The sequence below is a fragment of the Sturnus vulgaris genome, chromosome 13 (assembly GCF_052056855.1).
Source record: "Sturnus vulgaris isolate bStuVul1 chromosome 13, bStuVul1.hap1, whole genome shotgun sequence".
In the NCBI taxonomy this organism is placed as follows: domain Eukaryota; kingdom Metazoa; phylum Chordata; class Aves; order Passeriformes; family Sturnidae; genus Sturnus; species Sturnus vulgaris.
This window is the reverse complement of record NC_142255.1, coordinates 13,955,412-13,977,869: the sequence shown is the minus strand read 5'-3', so window position 1 is coordinate 13,977,869 and position 22,458 is coordinate 13,955,412. Positions and strand designations below refer to the sequence as shown.

At 42.1% G+C, this 22,458-nt stretch overlaps 1 protein-coding gene across 2 annotated transcripts in view; it reads left to right on the top strand.

Moving 5' to 3' along the window:
- The window catches only part of AGBL1 (AGBL carboxypeptidase 1), a 266,522-nt gene that overhangs the window by 97,142 nt on the left and 146,922 nt on the right, over nt 1–22,458 (top strand). For both annotated transcript variants that reach the window (XM_088172621.1, XM_088172620.1), the window contains exon 18: nt 6,216–6,396. In XM_088172621.1, the coding sequence (XP_088028747.1) occupies nt 6,216–6,396 (181 nt within the window). The remainder of the gene's footprint in view (nt 1–6,215; nt 6,397–22,458) is intronic.

Sequence of the window (22,458 nt, the reverse complement as noted above, 5' to 3'; positions counted from 1 at the left end):
TTTGGGTACTGTAGTGAAGATTCTTGGCACTTTATAACAAGGACCCATCAGGAGGGAGGGCAGTCAGGTCACCACAGCCTGGCTTAGCTGATAGTAACTTGTGTTTCTTTTTATGCAGCCTAGTCCCTGTGGACAGTGAGGACAGGTGATTGCAATCTTTTTATAGCAGCCTTTTGCAATTTAAAGGTTATTTCCCCTTCCTCTCTGTTCACCTTTTCTTTCTGTGTCTGAAACCCATTTTCTCCAATTTATCAGCCTAAGACTTCTAAACATTTTATGATTTTCAATGACCTCTTCAGTTTTCATCACGTTTTTTTTACCTATGTTAGGCAGCAGTGGGCACAGCACTGAAGCTATTTGGTTTTGCTCACTGGGTTGACCAGAGGGAAATAACAGGGTTATTACACCTGGTGTGGGTTCCAGGAGAGCTGCCATTTTTTCAACTGCTTTGCATTACTATCTCATCTGCTGTAATTCAGCTGTAATCTGCTGGATTGTGGCTGAGAGGAGCAGGGATGGATGACAGCAGTGAGCACAGGTGGGAGGGGCACCCAGGCAGAGGAATTCCTCTGCTGCTGACAGCCCTGGGAGGAACTTGCTTGACAGCAGCTTAATAAGGTACCTGTATGGTTTCAGTCCTGAAGTCTGATGATACTTGAGCAGCTCAGGGTTGAAGAGTGATGCTGGATATGCCAGTGAATGCTGGGTGGGGATATCCGGGACTAGATGATGCAGTGGTTGGAAATTTCTGCTAGACTAATGCAGCTGCACACACTTGGCATGGGGATGTTAGTTATAAACTAAGGCTGTTTGCAAAGGGTTATAGTAAGCTTTCCATGGGTGTAAGTCCTGAAAAAAGGTTGAGTTGTTCCCCAGCCTTAGCCAAGATGAATGCTTCGATTTGAACTGGAATTAGGTAATGTGGCTTTCTTTTACCTTTGGTCATACTGGAGGTCCTGCTAAATAATGATGGTGGTTCCTGCTGCTTTAAGAACTTGGGATTTTGGAAACTTCCCCAAAACAACTTGCTTACCAATTTCCTGGAGCTCAAACCCAGCATTAGTAGGAGGTCAAGCTGAACTGAGGCTGAGCAGTCTGTACCCATACTCAGCTCCCCGATCATCTCTGATTCAGAGGTGAATGAATTCATAAAACATGTACACAAAAGAAGGTTGCCAAGCAACTTGGAGGCTGAAACTCTCCCATCAAGTGATGAAGGTAGAGAACAGGCAGCTGAGATAATTTGTAATGTTCACTTCTTTGCCACAGGTAACAATAATAATAATACATATAATACAGAAATACTTAAGAAAGAAATAGCTCATTGATAATTCTGGAAAACAACAGCTGATCCTGCTAGACTGTATTTTGCTTCTGTGTTAAGATGTTTCTGCTTTTGGAGCATTTAGCCAAAAACAGGCACAGCAAGGAAACAGCAATCTGGGGTAGGGGGAGATGGGCAGGGAAGAATTATTCTGTCTTAAGGCAACTAAAAGTCTGACAACTGGTGGAAAAGTTTTAGGAGGGGAGAAAAGTATCTGACACATATTTTGCCTCAAATCAGGCTCATTGTTTTCTGTGATCTCAGTATTTGATGTTTTTTACAAATATATTTTAATATTCATTGTACATCACACCATATCCTCTCTTTTCTCTGTCTTTGCATAACTCTGCAGCCTTGGGCATGTCAGATGTATCCAGGACGTGATGCAGCTGTGACATGCATGGAAGAGCTGTGTGATGGTCCTCTTGCTTACCCATCATTTACTCACAAAATAGCCTGTAGTGGGTACAGCTAATTAAGTTGGAAGGAGAAGTTTTGCTTTCTTAGTTTTTCTTTACTATATCCCAGGGTAAACTTGGCCCTTTGATCTGTGTAGTGCTCATGGTAGTCATGCTGTACTTATACATAAAGGAGAAAAAGAAGCCTTTGTCTTAATGGCCCTGGGCTTGTGCAGAGGAAAGAGAGGTATGCAGAGGCACAGCCACAAAGTTTCAGCCCAAGACCCAGATCTAGACTGAATTTTTCACATGCTGTGTACATAATTCCCTTTGACTCCTTAAAAAATCCTAGCCCTGTGTCATTTCAATGCCCTATCCCTTTACAAATGGCATGGCTCAAACCTCAGCTTGAAATAATTTAGAAAGCAGCCCAGGTCAGGGCATCTGGAACTGCTTTTCATTTCCTTTCTGTGCTCCCCTTGATGAGGGACACTGCTGTGTTAATGGGGTTTTGTTCTTTTCTTTCAGGCTTCTCATTCCACAATTGATGTCATGATTAGTGACATCAAAGTCACCTCTTAGTGAACCTTGGTGATGACATGACTAGAGGAGGACCCTTAGAGGCAGGAGATTAAGCAGCAGGTTAGCACGACTGGAAGAACAAAGCTCTCATTTTCATTCATATATCCACAATCAAAAATGAGTGAAGGGAAGGAGAGATGGGAATTAGGTGATGCATTAGTAAAATTATCATTCAAAGGTTCTTTGCTTGAAGTTTTGCAAGAGGAATCAGTGGTTCTTTAATCTCCCACCTTGGGTATTGTTGATGCCATGTTATATTCTGGGCATGTCGAAATGTAACACAGTGTAAGGAGACATGATTTGTTGGATAAGGCTTTATGTAGCATGAAAAGGCTCCTCTACTTTCCCTTTTTATTATTTATACTCCCAGAGAAGGTTATGTGTCATGTGGGCTTTGCAGAGATAAATGGCTAACCTGAGCTTTCTGGCAGCTTCCTCAGAACTTGGAAAGGAGCTGCCTAAGTGTTGGCCTGAGGATTCTGAAGACTTAAGCTCAGTTCTGGTGCTGGGAGGAGGTATATGAGAGAACCTGAGGCTGTGAGTCTTTAACACAGGTTTAGCAGGGCATGGGAGATTGTACCATGAGGCTCTGAAAGAGCAGAAAGAGAAGGGCAGCAGGGCACCAGTATAAGCCAGTAAGCTGTACTGGGTACTACTGGTCTGGTCAGGACTGCAGTTGTGGGGGTTCTGGAAGTCAGAAATGAAGGGAAGCAGCTGAACTGAGTGCAGAGGTCTCGACTGGTGCTGCCAGTTGAGTGTGGAGCATGGCTGGCCAGTGCTCTGCCTACTCCTTTCATGAGCTCTGTTAATAGCAGCACAGTAATTCCAAAGTAACTGGATATGCTGTAAAACATAGGTTTGGGCCACTCCTGCTGTTTTCCAGGTGTTTCAAGAGAAGCAAGTTTTATGGCCATGTCATCAGCTCTTTGCTCTATTTGCTGCTTCATTAGTTTTCACGCTGGGAGCTCTCTGGGGGAGCAGCATTGGGATGTGGAATTTGGCTGGGATGGCTCCTGTGAAGGGAACAGAGAGTTAACAAGCTCTGTGGTTTCCTTGCTTGTACAAACTTTCCTTATGATTCTCCTGTGGGTGGGATGTCAGAGCTGTGGATGTGCTTGGCAGGAGGGGATCTTTCAAAGCAAACTTTCACTGGAATTGAGAGTTTTCCTTGGCTGGACCTGCAGGCAATGGGGCCCTCCTGTTGTCACCCACAGGAGAACAGTGTAGGTGATCTCTGGTCTCTTTCCCTGCCCTCATATTTCCTGGGTTTTAAGATCTGGAGACTCCAGGAGCTTTTCCAACACTGAGCCTAAGTAAGACAAGCTTGACTTTGATAAGCCTTGAGAGAAACAGCAGAACTCGGGTCTTTGCCAGCCCCTTGCTATTGCAATTAACAGACTTAGGGCAAATTGTCCTGAGTTTCTGACATGAGAAAGCTGTTGCTTAGAGTTGTTGTTTTTTTATTTTTCTTATTTTGACTGAGGAATGAACCTCTCAATTAAGATGCTGAGCTCTGTACCAATATCCAGAAGAGGTAAGAGTTGCTAAAGCTGTATTCATCAATTGCAAAAGAGAGTACATTTTATTTTGTTCTGTGCTATTTACAGCTGCTGTCCATTAGAAGTCCTCAGGAGCCTCATTCCCAGCTATAACTGCAGAGCCCCATAAGTTTAGCTCAGCAATGAGCCTGCAAAACAGCACTAAATCATAGTGATGGGAGAAAGGAGAAAATGTTTGGAAATGGCAAAATGCAGCTGATGTCTTTGTGAGATCTGGCTTTTGTTTGTTGCTATTATAAGGCATTACTAAGGTAGATGGTAATGCACAATTAGCTGGAGAAGAATAGAACTATTCTGGGGCAAAAAAACCTGAATGGCTGGTTCTGCAGGAGCTAGAGGAGTCTTTTGCAGTCCATAAGTGCCTAGGGCATTTATGAGTACACATTGATGAAAATGTACTAACCTCCCCCAGTATAGTGAGGTTTAAGAATGATAAAAGCCTAGTATGTGGTTATTGAGAAACAGAGTCCCAGTAGCTTTACTGGACCAGAACATGATTGCTCTGTAGGAGCTCTTCGAACTGGGAGTGCAGTTCACTTTTCTAGTGCCCACCAACTGCTTAAGAGGGAAGTGTAGATGGGGGATTATTTCCAAATCTGAGTGTGATGTAACTAAATTGTGCTGTAAAGTATATACATTGAGCAGAACCGTGCAGAATATACAGTTAAGGAGAGAAATTAATGCTTATTGCTTGTTTAAACGTGAAATGAGAAATTTCACCTGTATTTGCAGCTCTGACACAGCCTTTTCTTGGTCAGACAAGCAGCTAAACAGCTCTTTATTACCATCTGTATTTTTGGGGATGGTGTTGTACCTCCCTGTTTTACTATGATTGATTAATGATTTGTAAAGCGTTTGGAAACTGAAGGATGGCTTTGGGAGCTAAAGACAGAGGTGTGCAAGGTGCAAATTCAGCATTTGTTTACAAGGCTGGTGCCTTTGGTTTTGCATTCTGTCCTGTTCCCTCTCCCAGTCCTGTCAGCTGGGGACCTTCAGTTCAGGAAGGGAGCAGAGCCTGAGCTCTGACGTGTCCTGATGGAGCAGGACAAACCTGCCCTGGCTTGGCTGTGATGCCCTGACAGATAAAACTCTCCACTGAAGTAAATCTGTCAGCTTGACTTGTGATAGTGAATGCTCACAAAAGGATCATTTTAAAACAGATAATTGCTTTCTCCTTTCCTTTTATTTTCTGGCAGGTGTCTCCTTCTTCCTTCTCCTGTTTCCTTGGCCCATCCCTGAAGTGTGCTCAGCACAGATGGGATCTTTAAAGAATCTGCTGTCAAACTTGGTCTTTTCGAAGCATATGTGTGCTGAGAGTTTTTGGAGGCTTGTAACCAGACCAAATGTGTTTAGTGGCTTTTTCACAGGAACAGCAAATAACATATCTGATAACAAGGAAACTTTTGCTGTTAAGTTGTAAGTCTGTTTTGAAATAGTTGAATAGTTGAGATTATCAATGAACTGTTTAGTAAAAATTCAATTTACTCTTAAAAAAAAAAAAAAAGCAACCCCCCAAATCTCCTCCCCTACCTCAAACTGCCACAGCTTGTTTCCCATGCGTGAAAATAGTGCTAGGAACAGATGAACTCTTCTAGTTGCAACTTCTGAAAATGAGCCTTTTTATTCTGAGTGAGCATCTATATTATATAAAACTGAAAAAGTCTTTCCACCAAAAGAAACAGCTTGCCTTAGCTATGTACATTGTTATTTCTACCTTTTGTTGTATGGTTACAAAATAATAGTTAGGCCTCTGCAGCTTTGGTGAATATATTAGTGTATTTCCTTTAATTATATCAGTTCAATTAATTATGATTTTGACCCTACAACACAATTTATTTCAAGAGATCAGACAGTTTGCTTGTCCTTGGAGCCCTTTATGGGTGGGAAAATCTGCTTAGATATTTAGAAAGTTCTGAATTGTTAATGATGAAATACTGAAAGTGGAGCAGGGCCTTAGATAATGAAATAATTCCTTGCTGCCTTTTAAACCTTAATGAAATTTGATGGGATCAAACTTTCAATAATCGCTAGAAACTATGGTAGAGCTATTTGGAGAGGCAGTGACCTGCACCTGCAGAATGCTTTCTAATGGTACATGTAAATACCTTAAGTTATCACAGAATAAACAGTGAGTTTGGGATGAAATGGGCTCTGTGCTGGTTCTGAGGACCAAATCTGCGATCAGTTTATAAATAGCACCCTGAGAAAATATCTGGAATGTCTGGGGATGTATTTTTCTTAGAATGCATTTTGGATTGTTACCTGAATTCAAAAGGAATAAAATCCACTTGCAAAGATCTTACTCAAAGAAAAGTCCTGTTAACTTAGGGGTGTTTTTGCTTTGTTCCACAGGCAGCCGTCCTTACGTGTTTCTCACAGCCCGAGTTCACCCTGGCGAGAGCAATTCCAGCTGGGTGATGAAGGGGACCCTGGAGTTCCTGGTGAGCAGTGATCCCATTGCTGAGCTCCTGAGGAAATGCTTCATCTTCAAGATTGTGCCCATGCTTAATCCTGATGGAGTCATCAATGGCAAGTGAGTTGTGACATGTGCTTGTTCTGGGGTTTGGCTGTGTACCCAGCAGGTCTCATCTTCAATGTTTGTGCTGGGAGAATTCCCTTTGCCCCGTGTTCTGTTCATCCTGTTATCAGTCCTGTGTGGAAAACGTGAATCTGAGACATGGCCTGGTGTGCTGTCCTGCATTTGTCAGGTGCATGTGGTTCTGTACTGTCTGTGGTCAGAAGATCTCTCAGTTCCCTGGAAGGAGTGTTAGTGGTGCTGGAGAAACAGGATCTTTACTCACAAATGGAGGTTTATGCATTCTGCTAAAGTAGTGGGGCAGAATACAGCTGCAGAACAGATATGCCTGGGAAAAACTGGCTGTAATTAATGCTTTGTATAACCTGGTGGGGGGAGGATGAATAAGTATTTCTTAAATTTTTACAGAAATATTTTTCTATAGTGAACCTTCCTCCTTCTCCCACCTTCTTTTCAATCTTCCTTCCCACGTTTCCTAAGAGATGCTGAATCTGATCTTGGAAAAATATTGATTCCTTTTTTCATTCTTTACCTTATACCATCCCTGTCTGCCCACACTAACTTCCCTCTCCCTGTAAATGACTGGAAAAGGTACAACTCTGCTCCTGATATGTTGAGCTGAAATATTGTTGTGTGAAATCTTGAAGAGGGCACTAAGCTAAGGTAAGCTTGCACTTTGCTGGAAAACAAATCTCCTTCTCTCTGCAGACAGTGGAATTTGTTCACTTTGGGTGTCTATGGAGTGGCAGTGAGTTAATAACTGTTGATCCTGCCCTATGCAAGGGGAGGACATCGTGATCACATCCCACCAGTGGCTGCTGTCTTGCCCTGGTCATGGGGTCTTGCAGAGTTTGCCACAACTGTGCCCCCTGAGTCATTGCAGAGGAGCACACAACAAATGTTAAAGCTGAAAGATGGGCTTAAACAAGGACTGGAACACAGCAAAGTGCAGAGGAACAACTTTTCTTAAGCTACAGTCCCACACCTGCTTTGGGCTTGGGCTGTGCTGATTGAGTGTTGCAGGAATAGAACAGTAAATCTTGAGCAACAACTGCATTGAGCTGGGCTTCAAACTCATATGAGTTTGGGGTGAGTGCTTCACCAGGGAGCACCTTGGGTTTTTCTGACAGTCTCTAGTCCGTGAAGTCACAGCTTTTGAGCTGCTTGTGCTCCCCAGGGCCTGGGTCTGCCAGAAGTGATGGGAGGACTGTTCAGAATAGCTGGGTACTGCCCCCGGGTATCCAAAGCCTCTGTTGGCACCAAATGCTTTCTTGATCCTCACAGACAGAAGGAACAAGAAAAACAATTGTGGCTTTTCTCCCTTTTTTTTTTTTTTTTTTTCCTCTCACTACACTTAGTTAAATTTTCCATCAGATGCAAGACTGGAGGGAATGGCTGACCTTTTCCTCCAGCTGTCAGGAGCCAGTGTAGCAGAGAAGGGACCTTCAGGAGGGAGAATGTGGCTTTTGGTGACACTTGAATGAAGGGTATGGCCCAGGCCTGTGTCACACAGGAGGCTGTTTTGTGTTCCGTGCTGTAGATGAGCTTGAACTGTAGTAAAATATGGTAATGAAGAAAATTTTAGTAAACCTTAAATGGACAGGACCAGGAGAACAGGGACCTGGCCATGTCTCCTTTACTGAGGCCTGGGGAGGAGAATAAATAATTGCTTCATGCTTTAAATTAAATACTTCTCTCTTGTGAAGCCTCCCATAGCCCACATATTCTTCATGTATATGTTTTTTACTAGCCTTGGTTCCTCCTATATTAAAAGAAATATTTTTGTTCCTTGCCTCAAGTTTACTGATAGTGTGTGAGAATGTGTGTGGGTTTGTAGGAGCTTGTGGGAGTGTCTAAGAGCTGCCACCTTCTTCCTCATCCTTTACCTGATTTTAATGTTTACTTTTTCTTTTCATCTGCTACCCTTTTCTCACTCTTCCCTCCTGTTGAATCAAGGAGGCTTTTCATTGAAAAAGAACTGATGAATTTTGTAAATTAATGAACCAATGAATGGAGATGGGAGCTGGTGAGTCTTTTTTAGATGAAGGAAATTTATTCGAAGCCGCATGATTTCTTCAAAGCCTTGGGGTAACCATAGTAGCAGTTAGGTAGAGGAAATCCTGTTTTTTCTTTTGGAATATAGCCATGGAGTATTCTTCATCCATTCTAAAAACATCCTGAACCTGCCCTCCCCCAGCACAGGCTGAGTAAGCTTTGCTTCTCCAAGGTAAGGCAGGTGAGGGGCTGAGTTTTCTGTGTCTCTGTTGATGCTCCCTCCCCTTTAATTTACTCTGTCTGTTCCTTGTTTACTCAGGGGCTTTTTTCATTACCTCCTCAAACCTATTTTGACAATTACTGAAATAAAGAGATTGAAATGCCCACTAAAATCCATTCTAGAACAGTTTTCCTCTGCACACTCTCAAAAACTACAAAGGAAGAAAGGAGTATGCTCCCACTTAACCTTTAGAACCTGGTGCCTTCTGTTTGGATCTTAGGAGGAGAAGAAGCACATTTGTCTCCACACCTAAACACACTATTTGTATAAATGACCCTTTTCTCTCCTGTATTAATGCTTACTCTCCTGAATGAGCACATTGTGTTCTCTGGGCAGTAAGAGGCAGAAAAGATCAGGGATAGGAAAAAAAACTAATGGCTGGTCTGAGGAGTCAGTTTGTGATGCAGAGCTGCATCCTTAAGGACTAAATCTTGAGGTGATGTCACACAAAGCTGTACAACTGCAGACATCCCTCCTTCTCTTTATTGCTTCTCTGTGGTCAGAGGGTTGAAGGAGAAGTTTAGTTCTAAATTGGTGCCATGCACTCTGCAAACACTCTCCACTCTCCTCTGCAAAGGCTCTCTCCAGACTGGTTAATCTATGATGTGTGTGTTTCTCTAAGGATAGCTCAGAGATGTGAGAAGGCTGGGAAAGGAGTGGTTTTGAATTAATGGAATCTCTCTCTAGGAGAGAGGTGCTACAGGAGCCTTGTGCTGCTCTTTGACAGATGCCCCACGAGTCTGTCCCCCTGTTTTCTTCAGAAGTTCTGCACCTAAATTGTCACCGCCTTGCCAAAAGTAGTTGGGTAGGCATATGTGGAAGGCAAGGCATACTTGGATAAAAAAAAGAGCATTTTGTAAATTGTGAAAGACTCAACCCTCACATGCACTGGCTGTGCTCTGAGATGTCATTGTAAGGTGGCAAGAGTGTGCACTGGTGTTTTCCTTAAGACCTCAGAGATGACAAAGATGCAAGTTCTGTGAACATCTGTACTGAAATACTTGGTGGCTCTGGGAGGTACATACGAGGTGTGGGCTAATTTTCTTCAAGTGGAGCAGAAATTTTTACACCTCTTTGCTGCTTTGGTGCCTCAGGTGTTGCTTCTGTTGCCTTCCACTGAGAGGGCAGTGATGGATTTGAGAGCTTAGGGTACCAAATGTGTCTAGTGCCTGCACAACACGAGGTAAAATATGAGCTACAATATTTCTTAGCTCTCATTTCTGTGAATTGTTCCTTGGTGGAACAACCAGAAATGGTGTCTGGCCCTGCACCACACACTTGTCTGAGTTGCTCTCTGCTGTGGGAGGTGCCCCAGTTTCATCCAGGGCCCTTTGTGCTGTGCTGATGTGACAGCCCATCCTTGGCTCTCCTGTGATAAACATCCCTCTGCAGACAGCTGCACCCCAGGACTCTCCCTTCTGACAGCACTTCCAGTGCAGGATTGTTTATTCCTTCCTTTATCAGCCAGGGCTGCTGGGCCCCCTGAGTTATTAGCTCTATTCACTCATTGTCAGTGTTTCCTCCTTCGTAAATATGCCCCCATATGTCTCTGCTCCCAAGGAATATGCTTTCTTTTCTATTTACTGCTTTTCCCAGGCCCCCACCTCCTCATCGCTCTCTCCACCCAACGGCCCAATAACAGCCAAGGAGATAAATAAGCTCTATAACTCTTCCCAGCTATTATTTTTTGTTGTTGTTGTTGTTGTTGCCCTGCATGGTAATATATATAATAACAAGGAAACAAATCTTATTACTAAAGTAATTACAATAAATAAAAAGCTGAGAGGGGAGATGAAGGAAGGGTCTGTCAGGGGAGTGATTGCAGTAGGATTTTTTAAAATTTAATTTACTCGAGATGTTCTCTGCCACTTTGCTGATACCCTGCTGAGGGGGGCTGTGACTAATTAGCAGCCAGCTGTTGTTTTAACACCCTCACCTAATTTATAGTGTGCCTGAGCCTCTAAAACAGGAGCCTGTGTGATATCATTGTCTGTGGGACTCAGCACCAGCCTTGTGTCAGTAGCTGGCTTTATTGCGTGGTGCTTTTGTTTCTCAGAGGCTGTATAGCTGAAATTTTGGGTGCCTTACTACAATTCCTTTTTACTTCAGCATATCCCATGTGCTTTCAGGAGTTTGACCCAGAGAGTGAACACAATTTGTTGCTTATAACTGCTTGTCCCAGTGTTCAGCCTAATAACTGACCCACACAACTGGTGTCTTTTGACTAAAAGGCGTGGTGTGGACAGAATCTAGGGTTTGTTTAAATTCTGGGGCCTCATTCTCCTGTTGGCAGATTTCTCATGGAAGTACCATATTGTTCTTGCTAATAGAATGGAGATTGCAATATCATCTGTCTTCTAAATGGTCGTGAAATCTAATTAGTTAATGGCCATATTAAAAACTGGAAGGATCCAAGGCATTGTTCCATGTTCCATCAGTCTCCCAGTTGCCAATGGCCAGAGGAGTCTTTGTAAGCTCTTAAACAGCAAAAGTGCCCAATGAGCTGTGTGTCCCTGGGCTCTTTCCTGTACAATTTATGCTGGTGATGCAAGGTCGCCTGGAAATTTTACTACAAAAATCACTGGGTGTGGGCTCAATGATATTACTGCCTTGGACTACTAAACACTTCAGCTTCTAGCCTTGGGAACTATTTCATTTTGGATAGGTTGTACCTTGCATTTTCAAGTTAGCATGAATATTAGATATGAGCAGGTTGTTCCAGGCTCAGGAAGGAATCCCTTTGTTCTGCATTCATGTCTGTTTTCCTAACTGATGATGGGAGTTTGTAATCAGATGTGTGCACTCCTTTGAAGACACTTTCAGGAGCCAGGAGACTGGAGTACAAAGCTGGCTTTTAGTGAAGTTAATGAGATGATTGAATTATATTATAATTCCTGTTAGCTTGATTGTGTGTCATTATCCCTTTTGTTTGTTATTATGCTTATTTGAGTCCCGTTTGTGGGATATTATTCCCATCATAATTGTGCCCGTGCTGGGCTCTGTAGAGAGGCAAGGAGCAGCTGGTGCCTTGTTAGGGCCTGGTGCATTAGTGCCACAGGCTGTGCAGTGGGATTGGTGGCAATGAAAAGGATGCTGTTGGCTCCCATGCAGCCTGACCCAGCATCTCACGAGGCACTTCATGGAGCTCTGAGCTTTGTAGCTGCAGCTCTTCTTCAGGATTACATCCTGGGATTACTGCAGGGAAAGTATCCTGCTGCAATGACTTCCACAACCACCTGATGAGTGAAGAATACCTCAGTATCATCAATGCAGGAAATGGGGAAATGTATTAAAAATCAGGAGTCTCTTTATACCTTCTTGGGATTTCCAGGACATAATGCAAACCCTGGCCCAGCTGGCTGCATAAGCAAATTTACACTGAGATGTAATTGCTGCTGAACTTGGATGGTGCCTTGTAGCTGATGGTGGTAGACATCAATCACTGATATCAAAGCTGGGTCTTTTGGAGTTGAGCTAATATCACAAATAAAGGGGATATTTTGCCCACCCATCTCAAGATCAAGTCTGTTTACCTGAGTTAAAGCCTGTTGAAGCTACAGATGCAGAGATGGAGTTGTTATTCATAGGATGGGAAAAGAGAAGTCCACAAAATGAAATTGTAAAAACTTCACTTTTATAGATGCAGTGAAGAATGTCCAGTACTTTACTGCAATATCCACACTACCTGGAAAGCTAAAATTGCCTGAGAATGAAGGTTATTGTCTCTTGTAATATACCTTCATATATTACCCTGTGTAATAAATCAGGCAGTATTTCTTCCAACATGAAAAGTGGACATCCCTGGAGTTCCAAGTGACATTTCTCATTTTATGTGGCTATTTGGCCCTTTTAAGTATTAGAACACATAATTTTTTTGTGAAATATGCACTGAAATTTTTGAAAGCTTATGAACAAAAAAAATCAGGAGCTTAGGTTTGCAAGTGTAAAGCTAATTTTCCATGAGTTTGCTTTTAAAAAATTCTGTGCTGGGCTAGCTTTGCATTTTGGCTAATGTTGTTCTTTAACATTTTTATTTATTTACGTATTTCTCTCTCACTTTTTCCCTCCCTCTCTTTGGAATCTGTTATTCAAATGTAGCACTAAAAGCTGGTGAAGTACTGTGATAGGAGAGGGAATGTAAAATGACCCTGGGTTGGGGAAGCAGACTGGCAAGTGGAAATGGTGTTTGTAGAAAAGCGATGGAGAGCCTTGTCTAGAAAAATAAGCTTCATTTGAGAGCTTATGTTTTCAAAATTGCTGTGCAAAAATGTACCTACAGAGGTCCAGCTGAAGTTGAATTGTTTACCTGTGCACATGGCTTGTGTGATTGCACAAGCAATTGGGTAATTACAGGGCAAAATTTGCTCCAGTGGTTTCAGCAAATTACCATCCTAATTTTATTAATCCAGCTGAATGTCCCACAGAAGCATCAAGAAAATAAAAACCAGAAAATCGAGTCAATACTGCAACGAGAGGGTGAGAAATCAAAACCCTTTCTGCAGCCTAATGGGCAGCACTATTAGAGTCAGGAAAAAGGTGCAGCAAAGTTCTAATGCTGCAAAGTAGCTCTGAGTCTTGAAGGGGGAGAAAAACTGAAAGGCTCTTGAATTTGTATAGCTCAGGTTTGAGCTGAGGGGAGAAAATAGAGAAGCAGGGAGTGACATTGGCAGGGAAAAGTGCTCCAGTGATGGTGCACCTTGGGTGTGTGCACACTGCACTGCTCTGAAGCTGATGTTTGGACACATCCTACGTCCATGATATCATAGCCTGGGTAGGGACTCTCAGGTAACTGTGCTGGAGTTTCTCTGCCTGGAAATAGGGGTGATTTATGATGCAAAATTCTTTGGAAATTACGGTGTATTCAGAGTTATGAGGAAGTGAGAAACTTTTCCATAGTGTTTTAGAACTGGCTGATTGAATTTCACCAGTGGATGTGTCCTTATATAAAATTGTTGCATGTTGCATTATGTCCCATGGGACCCTTCAGTGTGTGGGGAAGCAGAACACAGAGAAGTGGCAGTAAGCAGTGTAGTCTAGGTCCTAATTCACCTTTTTGATTGCTTTTGTTTGTCTGCCCCAAATAGCAGACTTAAGGACTCATATCAGTTGGAGAAGAGCTGCTATATTCTACTCTTCGTGTATATATGTGTATTTCATAGAATGCCAATAGGAAAAAGGATTGATTGCTAAATGTACACACATAACAATCTATAATTAGGTCAGTATCTTCATGCAATGTTGTGTTGTTGGGAGGGTTTTTTCAAGTTACCGGACAGGAGCAATGTGTGAGTGCAAGAATTCTTTCCAGGTGCACCCCATGGCAGTACCTCTAGTAGTAGTTTCCTTCTCTGTTTCACATGTTGCCCCATTTTTCTCCCAAAATGCTCATAAGCTCAGCTTTAGAAGGAGAGGGAGGTACCAATCCTCCCAGGGCCCTGGCTGTCATGGAGCACTGCCTGAAGCAGAAGTTTGGTTCTCAGTTCTAGCTCTGGTCTGTGGTGTCTTCTGCCAGCAGTAACAGGGATGTCATTAATGAAAACTTAGTTTTTGAGGAAAGTTTCCTGTATTCACTGTCTGTTGAATAACAAAAAGTCATTAGCATAAAAACAAAAGGCAGAGATTTAAAAAGAGATGATTTTTCTGTCTTCCCTCTAACAGTTATGGCACATAAGAGGGTGTAAAGTGCAAAGCAGCTGAACACTCATAAACTATTTTAATACCATTCAGAAATGAGAAGAACCAGGGAAAGAGGCTTTATGTAGCCATGTAGTTTATTGCACTAATCAGTCACTTCTGCAGTGCACTATCATGACTTGAAGTTCTTGCTCCAGTGATGTGAAAAAAACCCAGTGATCTCCCATGCAATTTTCTAATAGATCTTGGTCTATATAATTGAAATCTCTAGCACCTCGTTTGAGCAGCAGTGAATTCTATGCTTAGATGGATATAATGTTAGCCAGAGCAGGTCTGGATACATCTGTGAGAGCAGAGATGACACGAGGTCTGAGCACGAAGTAGAAGGAGCTATGGGAGACCAAGACTAAGCTGTATTTCTCATGGATATTTTTAGATGACAAAAATAACATCTTTGAGGTTAGATTGAGAACTCTGGAAAGGCAGCTGACACTTTGTGTGTTGAACTATCTGCATGGAATCAGATGGTTTCTGATCAAAGTCTGCAGATTTACCTGTGTCCTGCTGTAATCCCATGTAGAGGCTGAGCATGGCAATCCAGAAATGATGGGAGAACAGTTGTTTTCCCCTCTGGAACATGCTTGTTACACAAAAGAGAGTTTGCTTTTGAATAACTTTGCTGTCTGGTCTTGTGCACATATTGGATTTCAGGTGGAGAGCAGCTAAGTGTTTGAAGTCACAATAATTTCTGTTGCTTTCCCTGACATGCAGGTGAGGGCACCCTTGAACTGTGCTACTTCTCTGCCTATCTTTAGATAGCTTTGAATGGGATGTAATCCCATCCAGCATGTAGTCTGTTCAAAAATCAAATAGTGTCCATATCAATGACTTTGAGCTTTCAGGCTCATAACAGTAATACAGCTGGGAATGTAAATAAAATGAAGAATATTAAGGAAAAGGCTCTGTTGCTGTAAACAGTAGAAATACTTCAAATCAAGTGTATCTTTTCATTACACAATTTCTTATCTAAACAAAAGCCCAGCTCAGGGCTGTTATTTGTCACAGAATAAGAGACAACTTCCAAGTTGGAAGGGACCCATAAGGATGATTAAGTCCAGCTCCTGGCCCTGCATAGGACACTCCAAGAGTCATCATGTGCCAGAGAGTGTTGTCCCCATGCTTCTTGAACTCTGTCAGTCGGTGCTGTGACCTGGGGAGCCTGTTCTGATGCCCAGACACTCTCTGGGTGAAGAACTTTTTCTGAATATCTGACCCAAACCTGTGACACTGTAGTTTCTGGGGTCCTCCATCTTGCCCTTATTGAAAACTGGGACAATGTTTGCCAGCTTCCAGTCATCTGCAACCTCTCTGGATTCCCAAGACTGCTCAAAAATCATTAAGGCAAAAGGTTTTCCAGTATCAGTAGCTCTTTGATCTCCAGATGAATCCCATCAGGCCCCATAGACTGTAGGGATCCAGCTGGAGCAGCAGATCCCACACAATTTTGGAGTCCACCTGGAGTGGATCATTCTCTAATGAACGGGCTTTGACAGTGTTCATAGCTCTCTCTGTGTTTTAACTGATGAATGCCTGTTCTGACAGTGTGGACTGATGATAGAAGTTTATTTGTTATGTCCTTGGTCTCAAAGTGCCATAACAAAGCACCTGCTTTGCTTTCAGGCTTTGTCCTCCCTTTGGACTTGGCTCTTTCATAACCCACTGCTTTGTGAATGTTGTGGGTTTCTGCTTTCAGGCCACTGGGTAGAAATTGTGGCAACCAGGTCTGCAGCAGATGTTGCAAAGTACAGAAAAGAAACCACTTAGGTGCAATCAACCCCCTTCTGTTTTGTGTTTTTCCCTGAGCATTTTATTAATCTCTGAGAAACACATGTGGCAGCTCTGAAACCATAATTTTCCATGCAGGCTCAGATGGGTTGGTCCCTAAAGAGCACATATCGAATTCTCCACAAACTAGCTATGGTGCAGGTCCGTCTCTGTCATTGCTAATTCTTGCTTAAACCTCATGGAAACCTAAATAAGGAGTTAGCTTTGATGTTTGCCAAGAACTCTGAGGTCCAAATGATACAGTATTCTATGCATGTAAATGCATATGTAATGTTAATAGAAACCATTTTGATCCAGATTGCCAGGATTGAAAGGATGCAGTTGTGCTTGAAAAACAGATATGTGTGTGTATGCACAATTACTCAGGCTGGGGTTTAGGAATTTAAGTGGCCATTTGTGCTCTCATTTTCAATTATGATGTTCATCCTACGGGAATGGGTTTGTGCAAATCAACAACACAAATATGCATATGCTTTGGTGTGTGCTACCCCAAAAACATGTTGCATTACTTGGACATAAACTTGGATTGATTTCTCTTCTTTTCCCTTTGAAATTTCTAATTTAATCTGAGGAATGTGAGTTGTGGTGGCTGAATGGCAGTTCTTCAGCAGCATGATTTCCTTTTCCAAATGGTTAACTCTTGTAATTGTTTCTGTAATGTAAGATAATATTTCCTGCTAACAGTTATTTAGGATACTGTCATGGCAAGCCATAATTCAACCCCATTGCCTAGTGGCCCAAATAATGACCAAGACTTGCCCCTAGCTGAATTACCATTCTTATGCTTCCTACTTTACCTACATGCACATAAACAAGTCTGTCTTTATGCCAAACTCTGAAAGACAAAGGAAAGCAGAAGCACTATTGTTGATTCAGAGCTCCATCCTGCAGCTTCAGGGGAGAGCTGCCTATAGCACTACCAAGGCCTTTAAAGGATTTTTTAGTGATTAGCTCACAGGCTTTCTGGAGGCTCGAGAGGCTCTTATTTTTTCAGATTTTTAATATATATCTATAAAGAGCATCTGCTGCAAATATTCAAGAGAGGATGAAGATGTCCAGTCTGGCACAGAAATGGAAGGCTATCTGAGCTGAAGCTAAACTGCTCAAAGATCTTCAGCACACTGAAATTTGCACCAAAAATAGGAACTTTTGAGTCATCTGACTTATGACTAGTGGAAATACTGCTTTTAAAGAAGATTGTGTTTAATCTCCCTTCGGTGGTTCTTTAAGAAAGAGTAGATGTCAGGGAAGGGCAGTAGCAATGTGAATGTCACAGAAGGATGAGGTTTTGTCAGTAAACAGTTTCTGAGGAAAAAACTCGTGTTAAAGTTCATATTAGTAATCCTATTAAGGGTTAGAATAATAAAGGTTCATTGATTAATTTTCAAGCTGTAGCTTGCCTGTGATCCCTTTGGAAGGAGAGTATATGAAATGGAAATATATTAAGACTATATGACAATGACCCAAGGAAGTGGGAAACCATATATTTTTAAGTCACTTATTATGATCCAAAATGACATCTTAATTCTTGGAGTTTAACACCATTCATGCTGGGGGAGTCTGTGAATCACTGGAAGTAATATGCAAATTTATCTAGCCTGGGAAATGGGTCTCTGACTCATATAAGTTAGGGGCAGGAATGCAAGCTTTGTAAGCTGCTAAAAAAATGTGAAAAGGAAGGTTGTAACTTATACTTTCTAAATGGTGACTCACAGACAGGATGGCTTGATAGGACAATTTGCCTGGCTAGATGTGGGAGCTGTGCTCAGTCATGGGTCACTCAAGGACACTAAACTAAAAACGAGCCTGTTGTGGACTCACCTGGAGAGTCCTGGCTGCCCTGATGGTGCTGGGGATGCTCTGCAGAGACTGGGCTATGAGCAGGGCAGGATGAGGGAGGTGTGTTAGAGCAAGCTGAGAAAAGGAGTCTTAGCCTGTTGCAAGAATGTTTTGGGACTGGAAATGAAGAATAATGGCCTTGACCGTTTCACAGTGGAGAGGGGAAGATAACTCCAGATGAGGTGTGTGCTCCAGGCAGCCCAAACTTGATATCACACTTAATTAACCTGAGCCAGGCTACATCCCTTCAGACTCCTGGAAAAGTGTGGGTGGCTCATACTTCCATTGCCATCTGTGGTAAAGCTCATGAGACTGCACAGAGACTCTTGGGTTTGTCAGTGGGACAGAGAGGAGCAGTGGCTCCAGCCTCCTCTTGTTTGTGTTCTCAAGTGTTCCCTGGGAACTGACTTGGTGAAATCTTGCACTTTGATGAGTTCTGATTAATTTAGGTAGCCCAAAGCAGGACCTGCTGGATAATCTCAAGAGGCTTTCCTGGAAGCCTTCAGTGCATTTTTACCCTTCAAGGGGCAGAAGAGATGAGATAGGTGTCCATTAGGCAGCTGAGTTCAGGAGCTTATCTACATGGCTTTAAGCTTGCTACATTCACATCAGCCCATTAGAGAACCTCTTTCCTTGAGTGGGAAGAAGGAAGAATTCTTACTAATTCCCTAATACCTATTGGTAATAGGCTGCCTTTTCTTTTTCCACTTCAAAATGTCACATTGGATTCCTGATGGAATTAGAGATTTTTATCTTCCTTCCCTCTGCTAGACCTCTGACTTTTTCTGGTTTTCTTCCACATTGAAGACTTAATTTCTCACATATGTGAGACAGTGAAAATTAAACAAACAAGCTGGCAGATAGACAGAATGGTTCTTCATGTCTGGCAAGCTGCAATGAGCTGTGACTTAGGAATTACGGTGCTTCATATTCAAACTTTTCTTTTTGATGCATTGAGGTGGCACAGGAGCTGACAGTGACATATGGAGAAGGCCACCTTAGCAGGATTGAGGCTGTTATGTGATAAATGACATGGTATGTCAAAGGACTCCTGTTATCCATCATGCTGGCTTCCTCTCAACACTCTCTCCAAAACGAGAGGCAGCTACACAAACAACTGGGGGAAGCTGTAGGTAGGGTCAATGGTGTGCTCAAAAGAGAAAATAGAAAGGCTGGAAGTGCATGTTCTCATGAGCATAATAGCCTCTGAGTCTTGAGCTGAGAATTTTAAAGACTTTTTCTGTTGAAACTTCCACAGTACCCCAATTTTATATCTTTGTCAAGAATAAACCTCAGTTTCAACAGTTGTCTCAAAAATAATGAAGACAAAAGGTTTAAAAAAGCCACCAGGTCTAGTTCTAAACATCAAAGCTTTCCCTAAAGAAAGCCTGTTTAGCACCATGTTTTGGACTGGAAGCATGGTTCTGTCCCCTGATACATCCCCAGACTTTCCCTCTTTCACCTCTGTTTGATAGTTTGAGTCTGAAATGCAGTGGAATTAAAATCCTGATCTGTAGTTTCCTACATGTATGAGACATGGGAAACACAGGCAGAGTGGTACAAGTGCTGTTATAAAGGTGTGGGTGATAAAAGAGTCTTGAGGGAAGGAATGGGGCTTTGACTCCCAACACACCACACACAGGAGCAGTGTCTGTAGGACACTTCCTACTTGTTTTGACCATTCAAGTTAAGCAGTAATGGAGCAAGCTTCACAGCTCTGTGTCTCCCACTGTTGGAAAATGTGTGACTTGATCTCAGACTTCTCTCTGTATCACATTTAACCCAACAGTAACTCTTTATTTTTTTAAAATTTATTTCATATTGACACATGCACCAGTAGCTGTTCAGGAGGATCAAAGGCTGTGGGGCATAACAGGCACCTGTCCATTTCAACCTCCTTGAGTCCATCTCTCTTTTTTCATTAGCCATAATGGCTGTTTTTTCCTCTACATGATTAATGGACTCTCAATAGCTATGTAGTCTATAAACCTAGACAAGACAAGTAGTCTGTCTGTTTTGATCCCTGAACTCCTAAAAGCCTGAGTCTGACTCTGCTTAAATGGTGCTTATGTGCCCACATGCACAGTAGTAATTGCAAAATATCAAATGTCACTATGTGACATTTCATTCATAACAGCCACATTTAAAGTAAAGGCTTTAACTTGATGATTCACCAATGGCCAGTGTCAAATTATCTGGGATAGTCTTCATGTTACAAGTGTCAATCAACAAATTAATTAGTCTGGAGATAATTTAATCAGAGCCCATCAGTCAACTGGCTTAAGGAAATCCCTTTGCTTCCAGATTATTCCCACAGCCTGATTACATATGAGATGAGAGCATAGCCTTGGAGAAGGGTGGCTACAGCTTCTCTTGCCCCTTTGGCAAATCCATTTCTGGGAGGATGGAGTTGCCTGTCCCTCAGGTTCATCTGTTCTGAAGTTCAGTGCAGGACTTCAGGCTCTACAGTTCCTGGAAGCTCCTTCCTAGAATAAAACTTCCTAAACACAAACCAACCCAAATATATAGATAAGTCAGGCCCCTCCAGCTCCCAGTGCTGCTGTGCTCCACTTCATTTGACAGTACAGATTTTCCTTCACAAACTCTTCATGTGATGAGACACTTATTTCAGCTGTTGACCCCTATCAATGACCCCTCACTGGGAGATCAGGTGTAGAGAACCAGGCTATTATCTGCCTTCCTCTCACACATTTCTAATCAAAGCAGCCAATTTTGCTAACTCCTACAGCTGAAGTCACAGTCAGGCAGACCTGGCTGAGTACAGAGAAAAGGAGTGCTTGGAATGGCATAGCCAGGGGTAGGAAATCCTAAGGGTAAAGCTGAAAAAGAAAAGTTAAGCTGGGAGACAAGATGAACAAGCAAAGCAGGGAGAAATTCTAAATTCCAGTTTCATTTATTATAAGAAGTCACAAGAAACAACAGTGAAGAAAAGCATCTTTATATGCTCTCTGTATCTCTCCATGATCCTTCAGCTCACTGCAGTGAGCACTGGTAGAGTCCTGTAGTGTATTCTGCTTTCAGTGTGCATTCTTAACACAAAATAGGTTAAAAAAAACCCCACAACAATTAAATAAAATCCAGAGCAGCTATGACAAGAAGGTATCTTTTCAAATATTATTAATGTTTACTCCAGTTATGACACCTTTTGAGTCATTCTGTTCTGGATGTTGAATTCTTTTTAAAGTCGGATGACCCTCGAAAGTGTGAGCTCTGTGCACTGCCTTCAGAAGAGGAGCAAGGCCGAATCTATAGCCCAGGCTATGAGCCATCACTTTTGTCATTACCTGTCATCAGAGGAATCTCGTTAAACAGGGCAGTAATCCTTGATGATGTGTCAAACACTTGTGCTGTTCCCTCCCTTGGAGCACTAATTTTAGTTGATAACTGTTTCTAGCTTACCTTTCAACATGATGTAGAGGTGTCATTTTATTATATTTGAATGTTTTAACTGCATTTCAGTAACAGATAAATGATGCCAGTATCTTGTAACCTGATGGAGCAATAGCTTATAGTCACAAATGATGGACTGGCATTTCAGGCTGGATAGTGAAACTCAGCCTTCGACTCTGATTTTCACTTTTTTTCTGGTTTAAAGGTCTTGTAGGATTTTTTTCTGGTTTAAAACTGTAATTGCTTTTTGGGAGTGAGAATGTTGTAGTCTTAGCTCTGGATTGGAGAACAGCTGTTGTCTTCAGTTTCTTCATGTTTCATTGTCTGGTTTATAATTATAGTCTATAAATTGTGTTAGGATTTTTGGTAACAAGGAGTATACTGAAAATTAGGTTCTTTCCAGTATTTGCAGGAGACAGGGAAGGAAAAACAACATTGTCAAATGAGAGTGTTGTTTTTCTCATCTTTCTGGGTTTTTGGTGCAAGTATTTGGCATTTTTTCCAGAATTCCAGTCCGATGTTTGCCCAGTGCTATTTGGATTTGCATCCTGAACTTTCAGCTGAAACCTCCACAGTGCAGAAGCTTATTTACCATAGGAGACTGATACTGCATCATTTCCAGAGAATGATCTGGTTTCTCATTTGTAATTCTGCTCTATAGAGCTAATGGAAGATGCTCTAAGGAAAGTCCTGGGTCTCTGTGTGTTAACAAAACAATACTGAGAAACCCCCAGAGTACCAAGTTACTTTTTCTTATGATTTATACCTTTTCAGTTATGTGAAAAGAAATGTAAATATTTTGCTTGTTTTTCCTTGTTATCCCAACATATGGTGTTTTTTCCCTTGCTTTACCCCCACAGGGAGTTACATCCTAATTTATTTTCGGTTCAGAATCTGTCTCTTTGTCTTACACTTTTGCCCTTTCCTTATTTGTGAATGTCTCCCTCCCCATGCAGTTCTCCTTCTGGCTTTTGTCTCCCAGTCTCCCACTTTTCATTTTTATTTATTTTTGCTTTGGTAATCCACTAGGATTTTTTAAAATTCCTCTTTAGCAC